Source organism: Puma concolor, chromosome C2 (genome assembly GCF_028749965.1).
Source record: "Puma concolor isolate L17-30 chromosome C2, mPumCon1.1.hap2, whole genome shotgun sequence".
NCBI classification, from domain to species: domain Eukaryota; kingdom Metazoa; phylum Chordata; class Mammalia; order Carnivora; family Felidae; genus Puma; species Puma concolor.
The window spans coordinates 34,353,249-34,373,473 of record NC_141675.1 but is presented as its reverse complement, the minus strand read 5'-3'; the positions used below and the strand labels follow the sequence as shown (position 1 = coordinate 34,373,473).

The window sequence follows — 20,225 nt, the reverse complement described above, 5'->3', positions numbered from 1 at the left end:
TACTTTTATAACTAAGGGAAGGAATTGTGTGTCTGTTATTAGAAATGACCTTCAGCTAGAACAGAGCCGAGCAGCCGATCAGGAACAACGAGCTAATGACTTGGAACAAATTATGGAGTGTGTGAAATCCAAAATTGGTGAATTGGAGGATGAATCCATAAATAGGGTTAGCCAGCAACAGAATAAAATAAAAGATCTTCAAAAGGAGCATAAAGCTTTACAGGTATTAATTGTGTTTTCTTACATGATAGTACTAAAACGGCTCATTAAGGTCAAGGTGACCTCTGTGTTGTTGCTTAATTCAGTGGACTTTATCTTATTGACCTATCACTGTTGCCTTCTTAAAATTCTTTCTTTCTTTGGTTTCCAGAATGTCCTCTCCTCTGGTTTTCCTTTTGGTCATTCTTCAGTTCCTTTGCTGGTTCTTATCTCTCTATCCTCTTAGTGCTGGGACTCCCCAGTACTCATTTCTTAGATCTTTTATATTTCCTATATATTCTGACTCAGATGTTCAGCCTAATTCATAGCGTAAATTCATTTGTAATTTAAATCTGTAGCCCAGGCATCTTCCCTTAGTTCCAGACTGATACCTTGCAGCCTATTTGATATCTCTACTGGATGTCTAATAGATATCTAGAATTTTATGTGTCTAAAAATGTATTCCTGGATTTCTTCCCAAAACTTTTAATTTTTTTTTAGTCTCCACTCCGGTCCAAGTCACCTTCCTTTCTCTTCTACCCCTCTGTTGGTCTCTCTTGTTTCCACCCTTGCCTTTTTCAGTGTCTTTTTGAACATAGTAACTCAGAAGCCCCTAATGGCTTTCCTTTTTCTTTAGAGGAGAATCAAAAAGTCTTACCATGGCCTCTAAGGTCCTACATATGTGCCTACCTGTTACTTTCTGATTTCATCTAGTGTACTCCTTGTTTATTTCTACTCCAGCCACAGTCATGTTCTTTTTCTTCCTTGAACATTTTCCTTGATCATCCTCACCTCAGGGCCTTTGTACATTTTGTTCTTTCTTTTCCCTTTGCCCTGCATGCTCTTCTCTCTCTCCTTTCTCAGTGTCACCAAGAGTTAGCTGCATGGCTTGTTCTCTCTGTCCTTTCTTGGATGTTACCATCTCTCAGGAATTCCTTCCTTGACTACTTTACTTACAGTTGCCAATCCCATCCACCACACTTCATACTCCTTCCTTGATTTATGTTTTATCCATAGTTCTTACCGCTGTCCAACATCCTAACATACTATATATAAACAAGTAGTTTTGTTTATATATTTCCCTGTGTTAGAATGTAAGCTCCATGAAGGCAAATATTTTTGTCTATTTTGTTTAGGCTAAAAGAGTACCTATTATTAGTAGGAGTAAATGCTCAAATATTTGTTACTGAATTAAATTTATGTAATGTTTTTATGGAATATCCTTTGTGATTATTATAAGTTGTTTGGTTACTTTTCTTTTTATAAAAATAGCAGTATTTTAACACTGCTTAATTTCCCAATTTTAAGAAATCGTTACTTTATTAAAAAAATTTTTTTTATTTTTTTATTTATTTTTGAGAGCAAGAGAAAGAGCGTAAGCCGGGGAGGGGCAGAAAGAGAGGGAGACAGAGAAACTGAAGCAGGCTCCAACTGGTAGCACAGAGCCCAATGCAGGGCTCAAACTTAGAAACTGTGAGATCATGACCTGAGCCGAAGTCAGACGCTCAAGCGACCAAGCCACCCAGGCGCCCCTATTATATTTTATTTTTAAATGTTTATTTATTTATTTTGAGAGAGAGCACATGGGCGAGTGCAGGGAGGGGAAGAGAGAGAGAGGGAGAGAGGAATCCCAAGTAGGCTCCAAGCCCAGTGCCGAGCCCCATACAGGGCTCATGAGATCACGAGCTGAGCCATAATCAAAAGTTGGCTGTAGGGGCGCCTGGGTGGCGCAGTCGGTTAAGCGTCCGACTTCAGCCAGGTCACGATCTCGCGCTCCGTGAGTTCGAGCCCCGTGTCGGGCTCTGGGCTGATGGCTCGGAGCCTGGAGCCTGTTTCCAATTCTGTGTCTCCCTCTCTCTCTGCCCCTCCCCCGTTCATGCTCTGTCTCTCTCTGTCCCCAAAATAAATAAAAAAAAAACGTTGAAAAAAAAAAAATTTAAAAGTTGGCTGCTTAACCAACTGAGCTACCCAAACACCCCTATTTGAGAGTCTCTTATGGTTTCCTCCCTCTCTGTTTTTATCTTCCTTTGTTTTTCCTTCCCTTTTGTTTCTTAAATTTAACATGTGAGTGAAATCATGATGTTGGTCTTTCTCTGACTTATTTCGCTTAGCATAATACATTCTAGTTCCATCCACATTTTTTTTTTTTTAACGTTTATTTATTATTTTTGGGACAGAGAGAGACAGAGCATGAACGGGGGAGGGGCAGAGAGAGGGAGACACAGAATCGGAAACAGGCTCCAGGCTCTGAGCCGTCAGCCCAGAGCCTGACGCGGGGCTCGAACCCACGGACCGCGAGATCGTGACCTGGCTGAAGTCGGACGCTTAACCGACTGCGCCACCCAGGCGCCCCTCCATCCACATTTTTGTAAATGGCAGGATTTCGTTCTTTTTGATCACCAAGTAATATTCCATTATATATATATACCATATCTTTATTCATCAGTTGACGGACATTTTGGCTCCTTTCATAATTTGGCTATTGTTGATAGGGCTGCTATAAACACTGGGGTGCACATGCCCCTTCGAATCAGCATTTTTGTATCCTAGTAGTGTAATTGCACTAATTTTTGAGGAACCTCCCTACTGTTTTCCAGAGTGGGTGTACCGGTTTGCATTCTCACCAACAATGCAAAAGAGATCCTCTTTCTCCGCATCCTTGCCAACATCTGTTGTTGCCTGAGTTGTTAACGTTAGTCATTATGACAGGTGTGAGGTGGTATCTCATTGTGATCTTGATCTTTTTTGTACTTGTTGATACTGATATTTTTTGTACTTGGGCTGATTTGTGCCCCAGTATGTACTCTATTCTGGAGAATGTATCATGCGTACTTCTGAAGAATGTGTATTCCAATGCTTTAGGATGAAATGTTCTGAATGTATGTTAAGTCCATCTAGTCCAGTGTGTCATTCAAGCCATTGTTTCCTTGGTTTTCTGTTTAGATGATCTGTCCATTGCTCTAAGTGGGGGTGTTGAAGTCCCCTACTATTATGGTATCATTATCACTGAGTTTCTGTATGTTTGTGATTGGTTTATATGTTTGGGTGCTCCACATTGGCATAGATGTTTGTAATTGTTAGGTCTTCTTGGTGGATAGACCCCTTAATTATGCTATAAAGCCCTTCTTCATCTTGTTACAATGTTTATTTTAAAATCTAGATTGTCTAAGTATGGCTACTCCATGATAGATGGTTCTCCATCCCATTACTTTCAATCTGAAGGTGTCTTTAGGTCTAAAATGGGTCTCTTGTAAACAGGATATAGATGGATTTTGTTTCCTTATCCATTTTCTTACCCTGTGTCTTTTGATTGGAGCGTTGAGTCCATTGACATTTAGAGTGAGTACTGAAAGATACTAATTATTGCCATTGTGTTGCATGTAGAGTTGGGAGTTTCTGGTGGTGGTCTGTGGACCTAAACTTTTTTAAAGTCAGCAAGACATGCAGAATACATAACTGGGTTATATGTACTAAAATCTAAATAGGGAGGAAAGAGATAGGAAGGAAATGGACATTTCATGTGGCACAGGCTATTAAAATTGTTCTTGGTGGGAGATTGTGTGCTGTGTGAATGGAGGTCTAGTTCTTGGGTTCCCCATGAAAGATTTATATAAGAATCCGCACTCAAATAAAGACAGCCAGAAGAAAGTAGCAAGCACAAAGCAGTTTATTAAATAGGACAATATGCTGTCAAGATGGGATAGCAGGCAGGCCCAAGGTGGCAATGGCACTGGAGTTAGGGCTATCTTTTCTTTTTATGGTTGCATAGGTTACGGGTAGTGGCTATAGTGGTCTCTGACTGAGGTTTCCAGTCATTTAAGGGACTCCTCCAATAGGGAGGGGAAGTTTTTGGTCCTACAGGGTGCTTGCCAGAACTGTCATGGCTGTTTTCCCTCACGGGAGTGAGAGGTGCTGAAACTGCAGTTAAAATATAGTATAATGAAGTTCTAGGTTATTGCAGGCCACAGACTCACAAGGAGAGCACCTGCTGTTCTTGATCTGATAGCCCTGGAAGGTGGGGAAACTGGAAGCACTGTTTACCACCATCCTTACCTCCAGCTCATATCTAACTACCCTATCAAAATCATTGATATGTAATCATCTTTCACTGAACATAATTATTTCAAGATTCATTCATGTTGCTGGTTGTATCAATAGTTTATTACTTTTTATTACTGACAAGTATTCCATTGTGTGGATATACCACAGTGTGTTGACCTGTTAGTGTGTATTTGAGTTGTTTCTAATTTCTGACTATTAAAAATAGAGCTTATGAATATTTGTGTTCAAGTGTTTCTGTGGACATAGGCTTTCATTCCTCTTTGGTAGATATCTAAGACTAGAATTGCTGAGTTGTATGGTAAGCATATATTTAACTTTGTAAGAAACTGCCTGTGACTTGTCTTCCTTTTTTTGGTAGTTTTCAAAGAGCTTAAGTTCTAAATTTTGATGAAGTTTAATTCTTATCAGGTTTTTTAAAAATAGCTTATGCTTTTGGTTTGTATCTTAAAAAATGATCCCTAGCTCAAGGTTATAATATCTAATTGTTATACCACCATTTTTTAGAAAGAGTATCCTGCCTCTGCCACATTGCCTTTGTACTTTTAGCCGAAATGAATTGTTGTATGTGTGGCTCTACTTCTGGACACTGGTTTCATTAATGTATGTATCTGTCTTTATGGAAGTACCACACTGTTTTGATGATGGTCAATCTTGTAATCAGGCACTGTAAGTCTTCTACATTTTTCTTTGTCAATGTTGTGTTCACTATTTTAGGTCTTTTGCATTTCTTTGTGAATTTTCTAATTGTTGATTTCCAGAAAAAAAGCCTGCTGGGATTGAATACACAGATCAATTTGGGGAGAACGGCATCTTAACAGTATTGAATGTTATGATCCATGAACATGCTGTTTCTATTTGTTTAAGTCTTTAATTTCTCTCAGCAGTGTTTTGTAATTTGGGGTACTCTGGCCTTTCACATATTTTATCAGATTTAGCTCTGAGTATCCAATATTTTAATGGTATTGTAGATGATTGTATTGTAGATAGATGTATTGTAGATGATTGTTTACTAAAAAATAAAATCTTAAAAATAAAAAACTTAATCTCTACACCTACCCTGGGTCTCAAGCTCACAACCCTGAGATCGAGTTGCACACACTTCCGATGGAACCAGCCAGACACCCCGATTTTCTGTTTAATTTATTAATGTTCATTGCGAGTTTATAGAGATAAATTGATTTTCGCCCCTTTTTTGTTGTATATCGTCATAAAGAACATAAAACTTAACCATTTTAAAGTATACACTTGAGTAGCATTAAATACATTCCTGTTGTGCAACTGTCCTCACCATCCATCTACAGAACTTTTTTCATCTTCCCAAACTGAAACTTCATACTCATGAAACAGTAACTCCTCATTCTTTGCTCCCTGCAGCTCCTGAAAACCATCATTCTACTTTGTCTTATTATTGACCATTCTAGTTACCTCATATAAGTGGAATCATACAGTATTGGTCCTTTTGTGACTGGCTTATTTCATTTTACTGTAATGTCTTCAAGATTTATCCATGTTGTAGCATGTTGGAATTTACTTTCTCTTTAAAGCCTGATAACATTCTGTTGTGTGTATATACCACATTTTGTTTATCCATTCATCCATCAATAGACACTTGGATTGTTTTCATCTTTTGGCTATTGTGAATAATCCCGCTATGAATGTGGATGTACAAATGTCTATTCAAGTCCCTGCTTTCAGTTGTTTGGGTTATATACCCAGAAGTGGAATTGCTTGGTCATATGGTAAATTTATGTTTAATTTTTTCTTGAACTGCAATATATTCTCTGAAGTTGCTACACTATTTTACATTTCTACCAGCAAGGCACAAGATTTCCCCACATCCTTACCTACATTTGTTATTTTTTATTTTTGTTGTATTTTTAATAGTAGCCATTTTAATTGGTGTGAAGTGGTATCTTATTCTGGTTTTAATTTGCATTTTACTAATGGTCTGTGATGTTGAGCATCTTTTCATGTGCTTATTGGTCATTTGTATATGTTCTTTAGAGAAATGTCTATTCAAGTCCTTTTCTTGTTTTTTTATTGGATTTTGTTGTTGAGTTGTTGGAGTTGTTTATTGATTGATTTATTTATTTTTTAACATTTATTTATTTTTGGGAGACAGAGAGAGACAGAGCATGAGCAGGGGAGGGGCAGAGAGAGGGAGACACAGAATCTGAAGCAGGCTCCAGGCTCCGAGCTGTCAGCACAGAACCTGATACGGGGCTTGAGCTCACAAACCGCGAGTTCGTGACCTGAGCCGAAGTCGGACGCTTAACCAACTGAGCCACCCAGGCGCCCCTGGAGTTGTTTATTTTGGATACTGACTCTTATCCTATGTACTATTTGAAAATATTTTCTTATTTTGTTGGTTGTCCTTTGATAGACAAAAGTTTTAAGTTTGGAGAAAGTCAATTTATCTGGTTTTTTTTTCTCTTGTGCTTTTTGTGTCTTATCCAAGAAATGATTGCCAAATCCAGTGTCACTAAGCTTTTGTCCTAAGAATTTTATAATTTTCTTCTAAGAATTTTATAATTTTATCTTGTACATTTAGATCTTTGATCCATTTTAAGTTAATTTTTGTGTATGATGTTAGATAAGGGTCCACCTTAATTCTTTAGTATGTAGATACCCAGTTTTCCCAACATTATTTGTTGAACAAAGCCTGTTCTTTTCCTTTGAATGGTTTTGGTACCCTTGTTGAAAAAAAATTTGATCATGTATCTACAGGATTATTTCTGGGCTTTCTCTGTTCTACTCTGTTGGTATATACCAGTATCACACTGTTTTGATTACTATAGTTTTGTGATAAGCTTTGAAATCAGGAAGTTTAAGAACCTTAACTTTGTTCCTTTTTTAAGATTGTTTTGGCTGTGTAAGATCTCTTGAGATTCCATATGAACTTTAGGACAGATTTTTCTGTTTCTGCAAAAAAAATGTCATTGGAATTTTGATAGTGATTGCATTGAGTCTCTAGATCACTTAGGGTAGTATTGACCTCTAAACAATATTAAGTCTTCCAGTCTGTGAATACAGAATGTCTTGACATTCATTTGTGTTGTCTTCACTTTCCTTCAGCAACTTTTTATAATTTCAATGTATGTCTTTTGTCTTCTTGGTTTATTTATTTCTATTTTATTCTTTTCGATCTATTGTAAATGGAATTGTTTTCTTAATTTCCCTTTTGGATTGTTCATTGTAAATACAGAAATGCAATTGAGCGGTGTCTGGGTGGCTCATTCGGTTGAGCATCTGACTCTTGGCCCTGGCTCAGGTCACGATCTCGTGGTTTGTGAGATTGGGCCCCATGTGGGGCTCTGCACCAACAGCCTGGATCCTGGTTAGGATTCTCCCTCCCTCTCTGCCCTTCCTTCGCACGCACGCTCTCCCTCTTTCTGTCTCTCTCTCTCTCTCTTTCTCTCTCTCAAAACAAATTAAAAAACAAGAAATGCAATTGATTTTTCTGTGTTGACTTTGTATGTTTCTACATTGCTGAATTCGTTTATTCTAACAGGTTTCTTTTTGTGCACACTTTAAGTTTTCTGCATATAGCATCGTATCATCTACAAACATACTTCTACCTCTTTCTAAAATGGATGCCTTTTATTCCATTTCTTGGCTGATTACTCTGATAAGGACTTCGAGTACTATGTGGAATACAATTAACGAATGCAGGCATCTTTGCCTTGTTTCTGATCTTAGAGGAAAAGCTTTCAGTCTGTCACTATTGAGTATGATGTTCACTCTAGGTTTTTCATAAATGGCTTTTTAAATTTTTTAAAAATGTTTTATTTACTTTTAAGACAGAGAGAGACAGAGCATGAGTAGGGATGGGGCAGAGAGAGGGAGACACAGAATCTGAAGCAGGCTCCAGGCTCTGAACTGTGAGCACAGAGCCCAGTGCAGGGCTCAAACTCACGAAATGTGAGATCATGACCTGAGCCAAAGTTGGACACTTAACCAACTGAGCCACCCAGGTGCCCCATAAATGGCTTTTATTATGTTGAGAATGTTTCGTTCTGTTCCTGGTTTGCTGAGTGTTTTATCATGAAAGGGTGTTGGATTTTGTCAAATGCGTTTTCTACATCAATTAAGATGATCATATGTTTTTTTTTTTCCTTTCAATCTGTTAATGTGGTGTAGTACATTGATTTTTCATATGATGGGTCGTTTCTGCATTCTAGGAATAGATGTCGCTTGGTCCTGGTATACAATCCTTTTAATATGTTAAGGAATTTGGTTTGCTAGAGTTTTGTCGGAGATTATCCACATTAGTGTGTATAATGGATATTGGTTTGTGGTTCTCTTCTCTTGTGTTGTCTTGCTTGGTATCAGGATAATGTTGGCCTCATAGAATGACTTAGGAGAGATACAGTTGATGGTTGTATATTGCTCTTAACACCTGCAACCTTGCAAAACTAATGATTAGTTCTGGTTTCATTGCTAATGTATAGATAGAGGTGGAACTGGGACAATTATCACTTGGCTCTAAAGCAACTGCCTGACTTCCAGTTGGGGGCTGAAGCAGATGATCACTGGTTACTGGGAGATGTTGTAGTATCAGAAGCTGAGTCCCCTTTTCCCCTTGAGGCTGTCTAAGTCTCAGTAAACTTGACACTATGGGCAGGTGAACATGTGCTTAGACAAGTCATTCTCTTTTGAAAATCATATGTCTTAGTTATAGGCAGGTTAGGTGGGGATGGAGTTTCTCACTGAGTTTAATGAAAAGTGTATTAATAACAGCAATGATAGTGCTATTGATAATGAGCTTTCAAAGGACATTGAAGGATTGAAGGTAGGGAATAAGGGAAAACCAAGCCAGTGATATTTCATTGAAGACAAGCAAGAGAGTGTCCAAGATTTATATTCCTTTGTATACATCTTGGGGTATATATTATTTCTTAATAATTAATCCTTGTTAGGGACTTCCTCTGAGTTTGTTGTCTCTCATATTGCATGAGTGCCTAAATTGATCAAATTATCTGAAATCTTGAATTATCATTGATCACTTAATCTGAATTTTAGGGGCACTTGGGTGGCTATCTGACTTGATTTCTGCTCAGGTCATGATCTCAAGGTCATGTGATCAAGTCACATTTTAGGCTCTGTTGTTGGGCTCTGTGCTGGGTGTGGAGCCTGCTTAAGATTCTCTCTTTCTCCTCCTGCCTCTGTCCCTCCCTAGCTCACGTGTGCATGTGTGCTCTTTCTCAAAAAAAAAAAAAAAAAAAGAAAAAAAGAAAACTGAATTTTAAATCCTGGCTTTTGTTAAATCCAATTTGTTAATATTGGTTGTTTCCTGATTATTATTTTCATCTATGAAATTATATCATTTTTATGGACATACTTGAGTTCCTTTACTTACTACCCAAACTTGAATAGACCCAATTAATTATAGTTTCCCTATTGTTTGATTTTTTTTCTGTTTATGACTTATTAATGTCCTTGGAGCTTGCACCCATGTGAAAACAGTTGTTAAAAGTTCTTGAATGAAGCATCTTGATAGAAGCTGTGTACAATGTTATTAGGGCAGCATGTCCTAGAGGTACATATCGTGATTATGTTTTTTGAAAAATTTCTTACAGGCAAAATGTCAGCATTATAAGAAAAAACAAATGGAACAACAAGAGACCATTGCTTCTTTGCAAAAGGATATCTATAGATTAACAAAAGAGGAGGAAGAGCGCATTGTCACTCAAAACAGAGTGTTTGCTTATCTCTGCAAAAGAGTTCCTCATACCATCTTGGATAGACAGTAATGTTTCCTACATAAATTCATATGTGTAGTTTTATTCATTATCATTTTTTAAAACACATTTTATCTTGGGAGTGGTTATATCTCTTATAAACTAGAGGAGTCTTCCTCCTTTTGTTCCCTGCTTATTTTCCCCCCAAAATGTCATTGACTTGTTGAAGAAAATGGTCATTTGTCTTGGAAACTGGTTTATGCTAGATTTGCTTTCTTATTATGTCATTTAACTTATTCTTCCGTCTCCTGTATTTTCTCTAAACTGGAAATTAGGGCTAAATTTAGATACAAATATTTTTGGCAGGGGTGCCTGGGTGGCTCAGTCATATAAGCATCCAACTCTTTGTTTTTATTCAGGCTGTGATCTCACAGTTGTGAAATGGAGCCCCGTGTTAGGCTCTGCCCTGACAGCACAGAGTCTGCTTGGGGTTCTCTGTCTTGCAAAATAAATAAACTCACTCTCTCTCAAAATAAATAAATAAACTTTAAAAAAAAGGAAAAATATTCCATAGGTTGTAATTGCTTCTAATTGTAACATACTAGGCACATATTGTCTTGTTGACTTACTCTTAGGGATACTAGATTGTTGGGGTTAAATAGTAATATAATCTTTCCACTATAAAATTTCCCATCATCTCTTCATCTAATGGTTTCATCCAATTGATGATTTTGCAAAATGGTGATTTTTCAATTCTACTGTTCTTTTTTTTTTTTTTTTTAATGAATTCTTTCATAAAAAAAGAATCTTTCTTAATGACTAGGGGCTGTTTAGTTGCCTTATGTGGTTTGTTACAGGGAAGATAGAATTAATGTTCAGTTTTTTCATTTTATTTCCTACTTTTTCTGTTTTAAAAAATTTTTTAGAGTTTATTTATTTTGAGAGAGAGAGAGAAAGCTAGCAGAGGAGGGGCAGAGAGGGAGACAGAGTCCCAAGCAGAGGCTTGAACTCACAAAATGTGAGATCTTCATAACCTGAGCTGGAATCAAGAGGCAGATGCCCAATGAGCTGAGCCACCCAGGTGCCCCTTAATTCTCACTTTTTAGAGTAAGAAGTTGATGCTGTTACGATTTCCAGTGATAAGCAGTAAGATTTTTTGTTTGTGGCTATCTCTCTTCTTTCTAAAGTTGTTAACTCAAGTATTTTAATAATAAAATTATTCTGTCTTCAGCCGGTGGGAACTTTTTCCTGCTGGTATTATATCCTTTCGACCCAACTGCATTAATCTTTGTTAAATTTCTTACTTTTAGGCAGAAGGCACATTCTGTGCTTTATTATTATTATTATTATTATTATTATTATTATTATTATTTAATTTTTTTTTTTTTTTTGCCTCAGAGCGCTTTTGTGAAGTGGACTCAGATATTTGTTAAAGCTAACACTAAACATTTAGAATTAACGAAATTAAAATTCAAATTAATTAATTAGACATTTCTTTTAGTTAGGAATGGTTTTTAGAGACCACAGTCTGGATGTTGGGGTTGCTTGTCATGCTTATAATGTTTATTATGTTTTCACTGATTTTAGGACTTTTTAGTGAAGAGTGCAGGGAATTATATATATATTTCTGGGGAGAAAACAAATCATTAATTTTTTTTTCCATCTAAAGTTAATATTACAGGATTGAAAGTCTGATTCTACATTTGTAACTTTCTTTTATGCTAGAAATCCTTTTTCCTAACAATAATATAATACTTACTCATTTGCTTTATTGTGTAATATATGAAAATGGTTTCAAAATAATACCAGAATTACTGCTAACAATAAGCCTACTTATGAAATTTAAATTTCTTTGCAATTATCTTAGACACCAATAATGTATTCTACTAGGATGCAGTCAAATACAGTGTTGTAAAATATCTTGAAATATTTCTTTGTGTGTGTGTCACCAGATTAATATACAGTTAGGTTTATTTAATTGTGTTTTCAATTTTTAGGGATTGCTTTTTTATATTTGATTTACTTTTGAATATGTAAGACATCAATATGATTCCAAAGTCAAAACTAATTATTCGTATTCAGAAAGTTGTGTTTTCATTTCTGTCCCCTTGACCCTATTCCTTACTTCCCCTATGGGCAATTTTAAATGTTTAGTGTTATTTTTAGCAATATCATTATTATGTTCATTTTTCCCTACCTTTTTAAAGTTTATTTTTTAAAGTGAGAGAGTGCAAGCAGGGGAGGGGCAGAGAGAAAGAGGGATAGAGAATCCTAAGCAGGCTCCATGCTGTCAGCGTGGAGCCTGATGTGGGGCTCGATTTCATGAACTATGAGATCATGACTGAGCCAAAATAGAGGTGAACGCTTAACCAGCTGAGCCACCCAGACACCCCCGTATTTCATCTTTTTGTATAAAAGGTAGCATCATGGTTTTTTTTCATTTAATAGGATAAATGAATTAAATTTTAACTAGTCCTATGTATTTACATAATAGAATTATATTTCTCTTTTACTATAAAAATGAGTTCTCATATAAATTAAAAATGAGTTAAGACTAGATTATTTTGATAATTATTTAAGAGCTAATACATATATATAATTTTCATCCTTTTGAAGGAAGAAAAAGGACAAAAATTTAAAAATTAAAATTAAGATACCATAAATATATAGTTAGAGATAGGTATAAATAAATTTTATTTTATTACTTAAAACAATTTTTAATCTTTATTTAAAAATTTTTTTTGAATGTTTATTTCTTTTTTAGAGAGACAGAGACAGAATGCGAGTGGGTTAGGGGCAGAGAGAGAGGGAGACACAGAATCCAAAGCAGCCTCCAGGTTCTGAGCTGTCAGCCTCAGACCCGGGGCTCGAACTCATGAGCTGTGAGATCATGACCTGAGCCGAAGTCGGACACTCAACTGACTGAGCCACCCAGGCACCCCTTTAATGTTTTTTTTTTGTGAGAGAGTGCAGAGGAGGACAGAGAGAGAGAAAATCACAGAATATCCATAGCAGGCTTCAGGCTCTGAGCTGTCAGCAGAGAGCCCGATGTGGGTTTTGAACCCATGGACCGTGAGATCATGACCTGAGCCCAAGTCTGACACTAAACTGACTGAGCCACCCAGATGCCCTACTTTTTTTTTTCTTTAAGTTTATTTCTTTTGAGAGAGAGAGAGAGCGCACGCACATGAATGGGGAAGGGGCAGAGAAAGAGGGAGAGAGAGACTGCCAAGCAGGCTCTTTGCTGTCACCATGGAGACAGATGGAGGACCTGATGTCATGAACTATGTGATCACAACCTGAGCCAAAATTAAGAGTCGGATGCTTAACAACTGAGCAAACCAGGCACCCCAATATTTTATTTTATTATTTTTATTATTTTTTATTTTATTTTACTTTACTTTATTTTAGAGAGCATGAATGGGAGAGAAAGCAAGAGAGAGAGAGAGAGAGAGAGAGAGAATATCTTAAGCAGGCTCATGGTGCCCAATGTGGGGCTCAGTCCTATGACCCTGGGATCACAATCTGAGCCAAAATCAAGAGTCAGATGCTCAACCGACTGAGCCACCAAGGCTCTCCTAGGTGTGAATAAATTTAAAAAAGAGAGAAGCAAAGAAAGAAAAATAGGGGTAAGGAAGAACTAAAAGAAGGAAAGGGAGATGATTATAGTGGCAGAAAGAGGCATATAAGAGAGGAATGAAGGAGGAAGGGGAATGAAGACAAGAACAGAAACCAGCCAATTTGAGTGAGTAAGAGGGCAAGAGAAAGAGAAGTATTGGGAGAATTTATGTGCCATCCGAAGTCAAGCTAATTCAGGTGTGAATTTGATGACCTGGAAATTCTCTATTGGATTTTTAATAAAGCTAATTTTCAGTTTGAGATACAGAGCTTAAAAAATTGTGAATTAACCCTATTAGTAATACATGAGTTGGAACCACTATGGCTATTTTTAAAAGTTACAAAGGCATTGGGCAAAACAATATAGAACATACACAGATGAGTAAAAACATGTTTCCTGCCACTGTGGACTTGATAATCTAGCTGGGTAGGTAGAAACATACATAGAAAATAGAAGGCAGATTGTGGTCTGTGCTGTAATGGTGGGGCAAATAGGATACTAAGTGGGCATGATAGAAGAAGAGATTAGTTTCCTTTGAGGAAGATGGGGATGACCAAAAAGGTTTCATGAAGGAGGTAACTTATAAACTTGATTATTAGGAGCTATAGAATTTTAATAGGTAGAGATGAAGGAAAGGTATTTTAGTTAGAGAAGCATGGTGGCAGGAAAACGGAATATATTTGAAAATAGCAAGTAGTCCAAGAGGTCTGGAGCGTAGAGTGCACAAAATGATGATGGTAAGTGTCTTAAGAGACAATATGGAAGGGTGTGCTGGAACTTTGTGAAGGACTCAAACTCCAGGCTGAAGAGTTTGGGTTCTGCTTACTATATAGCAGGAACCAACCCCCCCCCCCCTCAGGATTTCTGATCAAAGAAATTAAACCCAGAGACAAAAAGACAAGTTACTAATCAGCTGTAGTAGTCTAGGTTGGAGATTGCAAAGGCCTGCATTAGAGCCAAAAGAAAGGAGAACTATGGCAAAGATGGACAGGAATTGTCAAGACTAACTGGCTGCAGATACTGAAAGAAGGAGAGGATTCAAAAATAGCCCAATTTCAAGCTAGGTTTGGGGAAGAGGGATGGAAGATGATGAATTCCTGTGTGGACCTGTGTTTAGGTACCTTCCATCAGCCATGTAGAGATACTTGGCCTACAATTAGAAGGGCCGAACTCCAGAGACCTTCCAGATATCAGATAGAGGAAGAAAGAAGAGGGAAAAGAGGAGTTACTTTTGGGCGTCAGGGTAACTAAGGAAAAAAAAGTATTTCAGGAAAGAGAGGTGATAAGAAGTGTTAAATGCTGCCTAATCATTTTATGTGTTTGCCTTCTCACTGTCTTGCTCAGAATTCTCAGTTTGACACACAGTAAGTCTTCCTGAAAAGTTTATTGAAGGTATCTGGTAACAATCAGAATGAGTGAACTTTCCTATGAAGAAAAAGAGGGATGGAGTGGTGGCATAAGGGAGAAGTAGGGGGTGAGAGGGTTTGTGAAGGATATAAAAGAAATTAAAGCATTTTTGCAGGGTAATAGGAAAGCTGGTATGTGTTGAGACGGAGAAAGATTGAAGAGCAAGAATAACCCAGAAAGTTGTATAGTAAAAGCACAATTGGTTGAATAAGCTCTGAAAAAAAGAGATGAGTAATTTTCTTCAGATGGAAAAAAAAGTATGAATTCTTGCTTTAAAAAGAATAATGTGGGGCTCCTGGGTGGCTCAGTCGGTTAAGCGGCCGACTTCGGCGCAGGTCATGATCTCGCAGTCTGTGAGTTCGAGCCCCGCGTCGGGCTCTGTGCTGACAGCTCAGTGCCTGGAGCCTGTTTCAGATTCTGTGTCTCCCTCTCTCTGACCCTCCCCCGTTCATGCTCTGTCTCTCTCTGTCTCAAAAATAAATAAACGTTAAAAAAAAAAATTAAAAAAAAAGAATAATGTGAAAACATTGTTATTTTTTTAAGGGTTTTTAAAAATTACAAATGCAGCACGTTTATAAAAATTCAAACCGTATAAAAGTGTGTAAAGTAAAATACTGTGTATCTGCTTACCCCTCCTAATTCCCACATTCCAGAGATAATCACTTGTAATACTTTAGTTTGTGTCCTTCCTAGGGTTTAACAACAGGAGTGCCATTGGCATTTTGCAGAGGTTGGTTCATTGTGTAGTAGGGCTGTCAGTTCATTGATGAACTTTTAAGATCCTTCCCTCTCCCCAACTAGTTAGCGTGACAACTAGAACCATTCCCTAGGTTATGGTATTATCCCCCACTTAAGAACCCATAGAGTTGGGCACCTGGGTAGTTCAGTTGTTTAAGCAACTGACTCTTAATTTCAGCTCAGGTCATGAGATCAAGCCCTGAATCAGGTTCTACGCTGTGCCTGCTTGGGATTCTCTTTCTCCCTCTCCCAGTGCCCCTCCCCGATATGTACTCTCAAAAAAAAAAAAAAAAAAAAAAAAAAAAAAAAAAAAAAACCAAAAACCCACAGAGTTCTTATTCAAGATAAAGACAACGTCACTTAAAATTATTTCTTTTTAAAACAAATAGAGTAATACTCTACATTTGGCTATGCAACGTTACTTTTGTTCCTTATCAATTTTTATTAGGACATACAAATTTACATCATTTCTTCTGTGCTTCATTGTTTTCTATAGAGCAGATGTGTCATTATTTAACTTTTCCTTATTGAAGAACAGTTAGATTATTTCTGGGTTTTTACTCTTGTAAATAATGGTGCATTGGATAGCTTTGTTCATTTTGAGTTCCAAGCTTAAGCAAATATTTCTGTGGGAGCAGTTGCTAAAGGTAGAACTGCTGGGACAAGGAAAATATTCATTTAATATGTCGAGATATGAAGTTTGTGGTTATTTTAAAACCTATACTTTGAAATTAATATAAAATATATGGCTTAATATATGGCTTAATATAATGCTTCGGGTAAAAAAATCACATTTTTAAACAAACTTGGTGGTACATTTATCATTGTAATTTGAACTTATATAGAGACAATAGTAGTAAATGCTCCAATACCAAATTTTGAAAATTAAGTCTATCTTCTGTTTTCTAGGTTGCTTTGCCTAATTGATTATTATGAATCTAAAATTAGAAAACTTCATAAACAAAGGTAAGACTAATCATGTATCACAGTTTTTTTATTAAAAATTTTTTTCTAATGTTTATTTATTTTGGAGAGAGAGAGAAACAAAGCGCAAATGGGAGGGACAGAAAAAGAGGGACACACAGAATCTGAAGCAGGCTCCGGGCTCTGAGCTGTCAGCACAGAGCCCAACGTGGGGCTCAAATCAATGAACCATGGGACCATGACCTGAGTCAAAGTTGGTCTCTCAACCAACTGAACCACTCAGGTGCCCTGTATTACAGTGTTTAAAGTTATTACCTAGTCATGAATCACACCAAAATTTTTTATAATCTCATGAAATTTTAAATATATTTTGGAAATCTTCCTAATATAACTATGATTTCCTTTTTTTATAAAGATCTTGAAGACTGCATTTGACTTTTTATGTTAAAATTTATTGCATTTATTTTAAGATATGTGTATTTAACAGCCACCAAAATATTGGTCACAGAAGAAACAGTATTTAGTTTGTTGAAGTATTATAATTTGTTCTATGTCATCTAGCCACTGGACACTTACTGAGTGTATCCACAGGGTACATAAGATTTGACTAGCTGCCTACCAAAGTCCAAACTAATTACTATACAGACTTAAAGGAGATAAAGGTAAAATGTCATAGTGAAAAATCAAACATATAGAGTAAAACACACTTATCACCTCTGATTTAAAAAATAAGGGTAGGGGCGCCTGGGTGGCGCAGTCAGTTAAGCGTCCGACTTCAGCCAGGTCACGATCTCACGGTCCGTGAGTTCGAGCCCCGCGTCAGGCTCTGGGCTGATGGCTCAGAGCCTGGAGCCTGTTTCCGATTCTGTGTCTCCCTCTCTCTCTGCCCCTCCCCCGTTCATGCTCTGTCTCTCTCTGTCCCAAAAATAAATAAACTTTGAAAAAAAAAATTTTTTTTAAAAAACATGCAGATAAATTATCTACTCCATTCTTATATTCTTGCCCCGAGAATAATGACTCCAGAAACACTTCAGCCAATAGCAGAGTTGTGCTGGTTGCTGATTCCTTCTAGCACCTTGGGCAGTGTAAAAAAATAAAAGGGGGGGGGGACAGGATGGAGAGAAAAAAGAAGGAAGGAAAGACAAGAACAACTAATGATAGAGCAATTCCTAGTTTCATTCTTTTCAGAAAGTAGCATTATATCAAGTAACTTCAGAGACTTCCCTATTTCCAAGTGAGAGTGTGTCTTTTAGATGGTGTTAGATTCTACAGAGATGGGATGATTTGGATATGGTTCTTACCTTGTAAGATTTTACAATCTAGTAAGGGAGATAAAATGTAAACACATTAATAATTAAAAATAATATTAAAAAACACTAATACATATAATGTAATAATAAAGTAATCACTAAAGTAAAACAGACAGCAATATAGGAATTTAAAACAAGAACAATATAGTTTTGGATAGAGTGACTAGGGAAGTCTTTACAAAGCAGATGAGGGTTGTATTTGAGCTTAAAAGTAAAATTTGGGAAAGCAGAAAGGCAAAAAAGGTAGTCATTTTAGACTGCTTGGATGCTATGGGCAAAAGTGCATAGGTATAAGAGTGTAGGCTTTTTTCTTTTTTTTTTTTTTTTTTTAATGTCACTGTGATTAAGCCAATTTGGCTGGAGTTCAAGGGATTTGTAGTAACCTATAGAGAGTAGTCTTTCACATACAGTCCCAAGTAACCTAAAAATGAATGAGAAGCCATCATTTGCCTTGGAAAGAAGGAAGATACTTTTTCCTTTAATACAGAAAACCTGGGTTTTTCAGGTTTATTCAGGGTTCTCAAGAGAAATAGAACCAATAGGATATATACTGATGTAAATAGAAAGATTTATTTTAAAGGAATTGGTTCATGTGACCCATCTTGGATCATGAACCCATATACAAAAGACCCACAGGTAATATCATCCTCAGTGGGGAAAACCTTAGAGCTTTCCGCCTGAGGTCAGGAACACCACAGGTATGTCCACTCTCACCACTGTTATTTAACATAATGTTGGAAGTCCTAGCCTCACCAATCAGACAAAAGAAAAGGCATCCAAATCGGCAAGAAGGACATAAAACTTTCACTCTTTGCAGACCACGTGATACTCTATGTGGAAAACCCAAAAGGCTCCACAAAAAAACTGCTAGAACTGATTCATGAATTCAGCAAAGTTTCAGGATATAAAATCAAGTACAGAAAATGGTTGCATTTCTGTACACCAATAATGAAGCAGCAGAAAGAGAAATCAAGGAACTGATCCCATTTACAGTTGCACCAAAACCATAAAATGCCTAGGAATAAACCTAACCAAAGAGGTGAAAAATCTATATACTGAATACTATAGAAAGCTTACGAAAGCTACTGAAGAAGACACAGAGAAATGGAAAAACATTCTATGCTCCTGGATAGGAAGAACAAATATTATTATAATGTCGAGACTACCCAAAGCAATCTACACGTTCAGTGCAATCTCTATCAAAATAGCACCAGCATTCTTCACAGAGCTAGAACAAACAATCCTAAAATTTGTGTGGAACAACAAAAGACCCTGAATAGCCAAAGTAATGTTGATGAAGAAAACCAAAGCTGAAGACATCACAATTCCAGACCTCAAGCTGTATTACAAAGCTGTAATCATCAAGACAGTATGGTACTGGTACAAAAACAGACACATAGATCAATAGAACAGAATAAAGAACCCGAGAATGGACCCACAAACATATGGCCAACTAATTTTTGACAAAGCAGAAAAGAAAATCCAATAGAGGGGTGCCTGGGTGACTCACTTGGTTAAGTGTCTGACTTTGGCTTAGGTCATGATCTCACAGTTAATGGTTTGAGCCCCATGTTGGGCTCTGTGCAGACAGCTCAGAGCCTGGAGCCTGCTTCAGATTCTCTGACTCCCTCTCTCTCTCTGCCCCTCCCCTGCTCACACTCTGTCTCTCTCTCTCAAAAATAAATAAACATTAAAAAAATACATGCAATAGAAAAAAGACTCTTTAGCAAATGTGTTGGGAAAGCTGGACAGCGACATAGAATGAACCTGGACCGCTTACACCATACACAAAAATAAACTTAAAATGGATGAAAGACCTAACTGTAAGACAGGAAGCCATCAAAATTTTAGAGAAAACAGGTAGGCAACAACCACTTTGACCTTGGCCCGCAACAACTTCTTACTTGACATGTCTCCAGAGGCAAGGGAAACAAAAGCAAAAGTGAAATATTGGCATCTCTTCAAGATAAAAACCTTCTGCACAGCAAAGGAAACCATCAGCAAAACTAAAAGGTAACCGATGGAATGGGAGAAGATATTTGCAAATGACATATTGGATAAAGGGTTAGTATCAAAAATCTATAGAAATCTACCAAACTCAACACCCGAAAACCAAATAATCCAGTGAAGAAATAGATACTTTTCCAAAGAAGACATCCAAATGGCTAAGAGACACATGAAAAGATGCTCAATATCACTCATCATCAGGGAAATAAAAATTAAAACCACAATGCGATACCACCTCACACTTACCAGAATGGGTAAAATTAACAACTCGGGCAACGG

General features: G+C 37.0%; 1 protein-coding gene and 1 long non-coding RNA gene across 15 annotated transcripts in view; both read left to right on the top strand.

Moving 5' to 3' along the window:
• The window catches only part of CEP70 (centrosomal protein 70), an 86,229-nt gene that overhangs the window by 34,320 nt on the left and 31,684 nt on the right, over positions 1-20,225 (top strand). For all 14 annotated transcript variants that reach the window (XM_086674390.1, XM_086674384.1, XM_086674392.1 and 11 more), the window contains 3 exons: positions 43-223; positions 9,840-10,009; positions 16,615-16,671. In XM_086674390.1, coding sequence (XP_086530516.1) covers positions 43-223; positions 9,840-10,009; positions 16,615-16,671 — 408 coding nt within the window. The remainder of the gene's footprint in view (positions 1-42; positions 224-9,839; positions 10,010-16,614; positions 16,672-20,225) is intronic.
• On the top strand, positions 10,018-14,760 carry LOC147577181 (uncharacterized). Its single transcript, XR_015239999.1, has 2 exons — positions 10,018-11,022; positions 13,514-14,760. It is a non-coding gene; the product is annotated as an uncharacterized LOC147577181 (long non-coding RNA).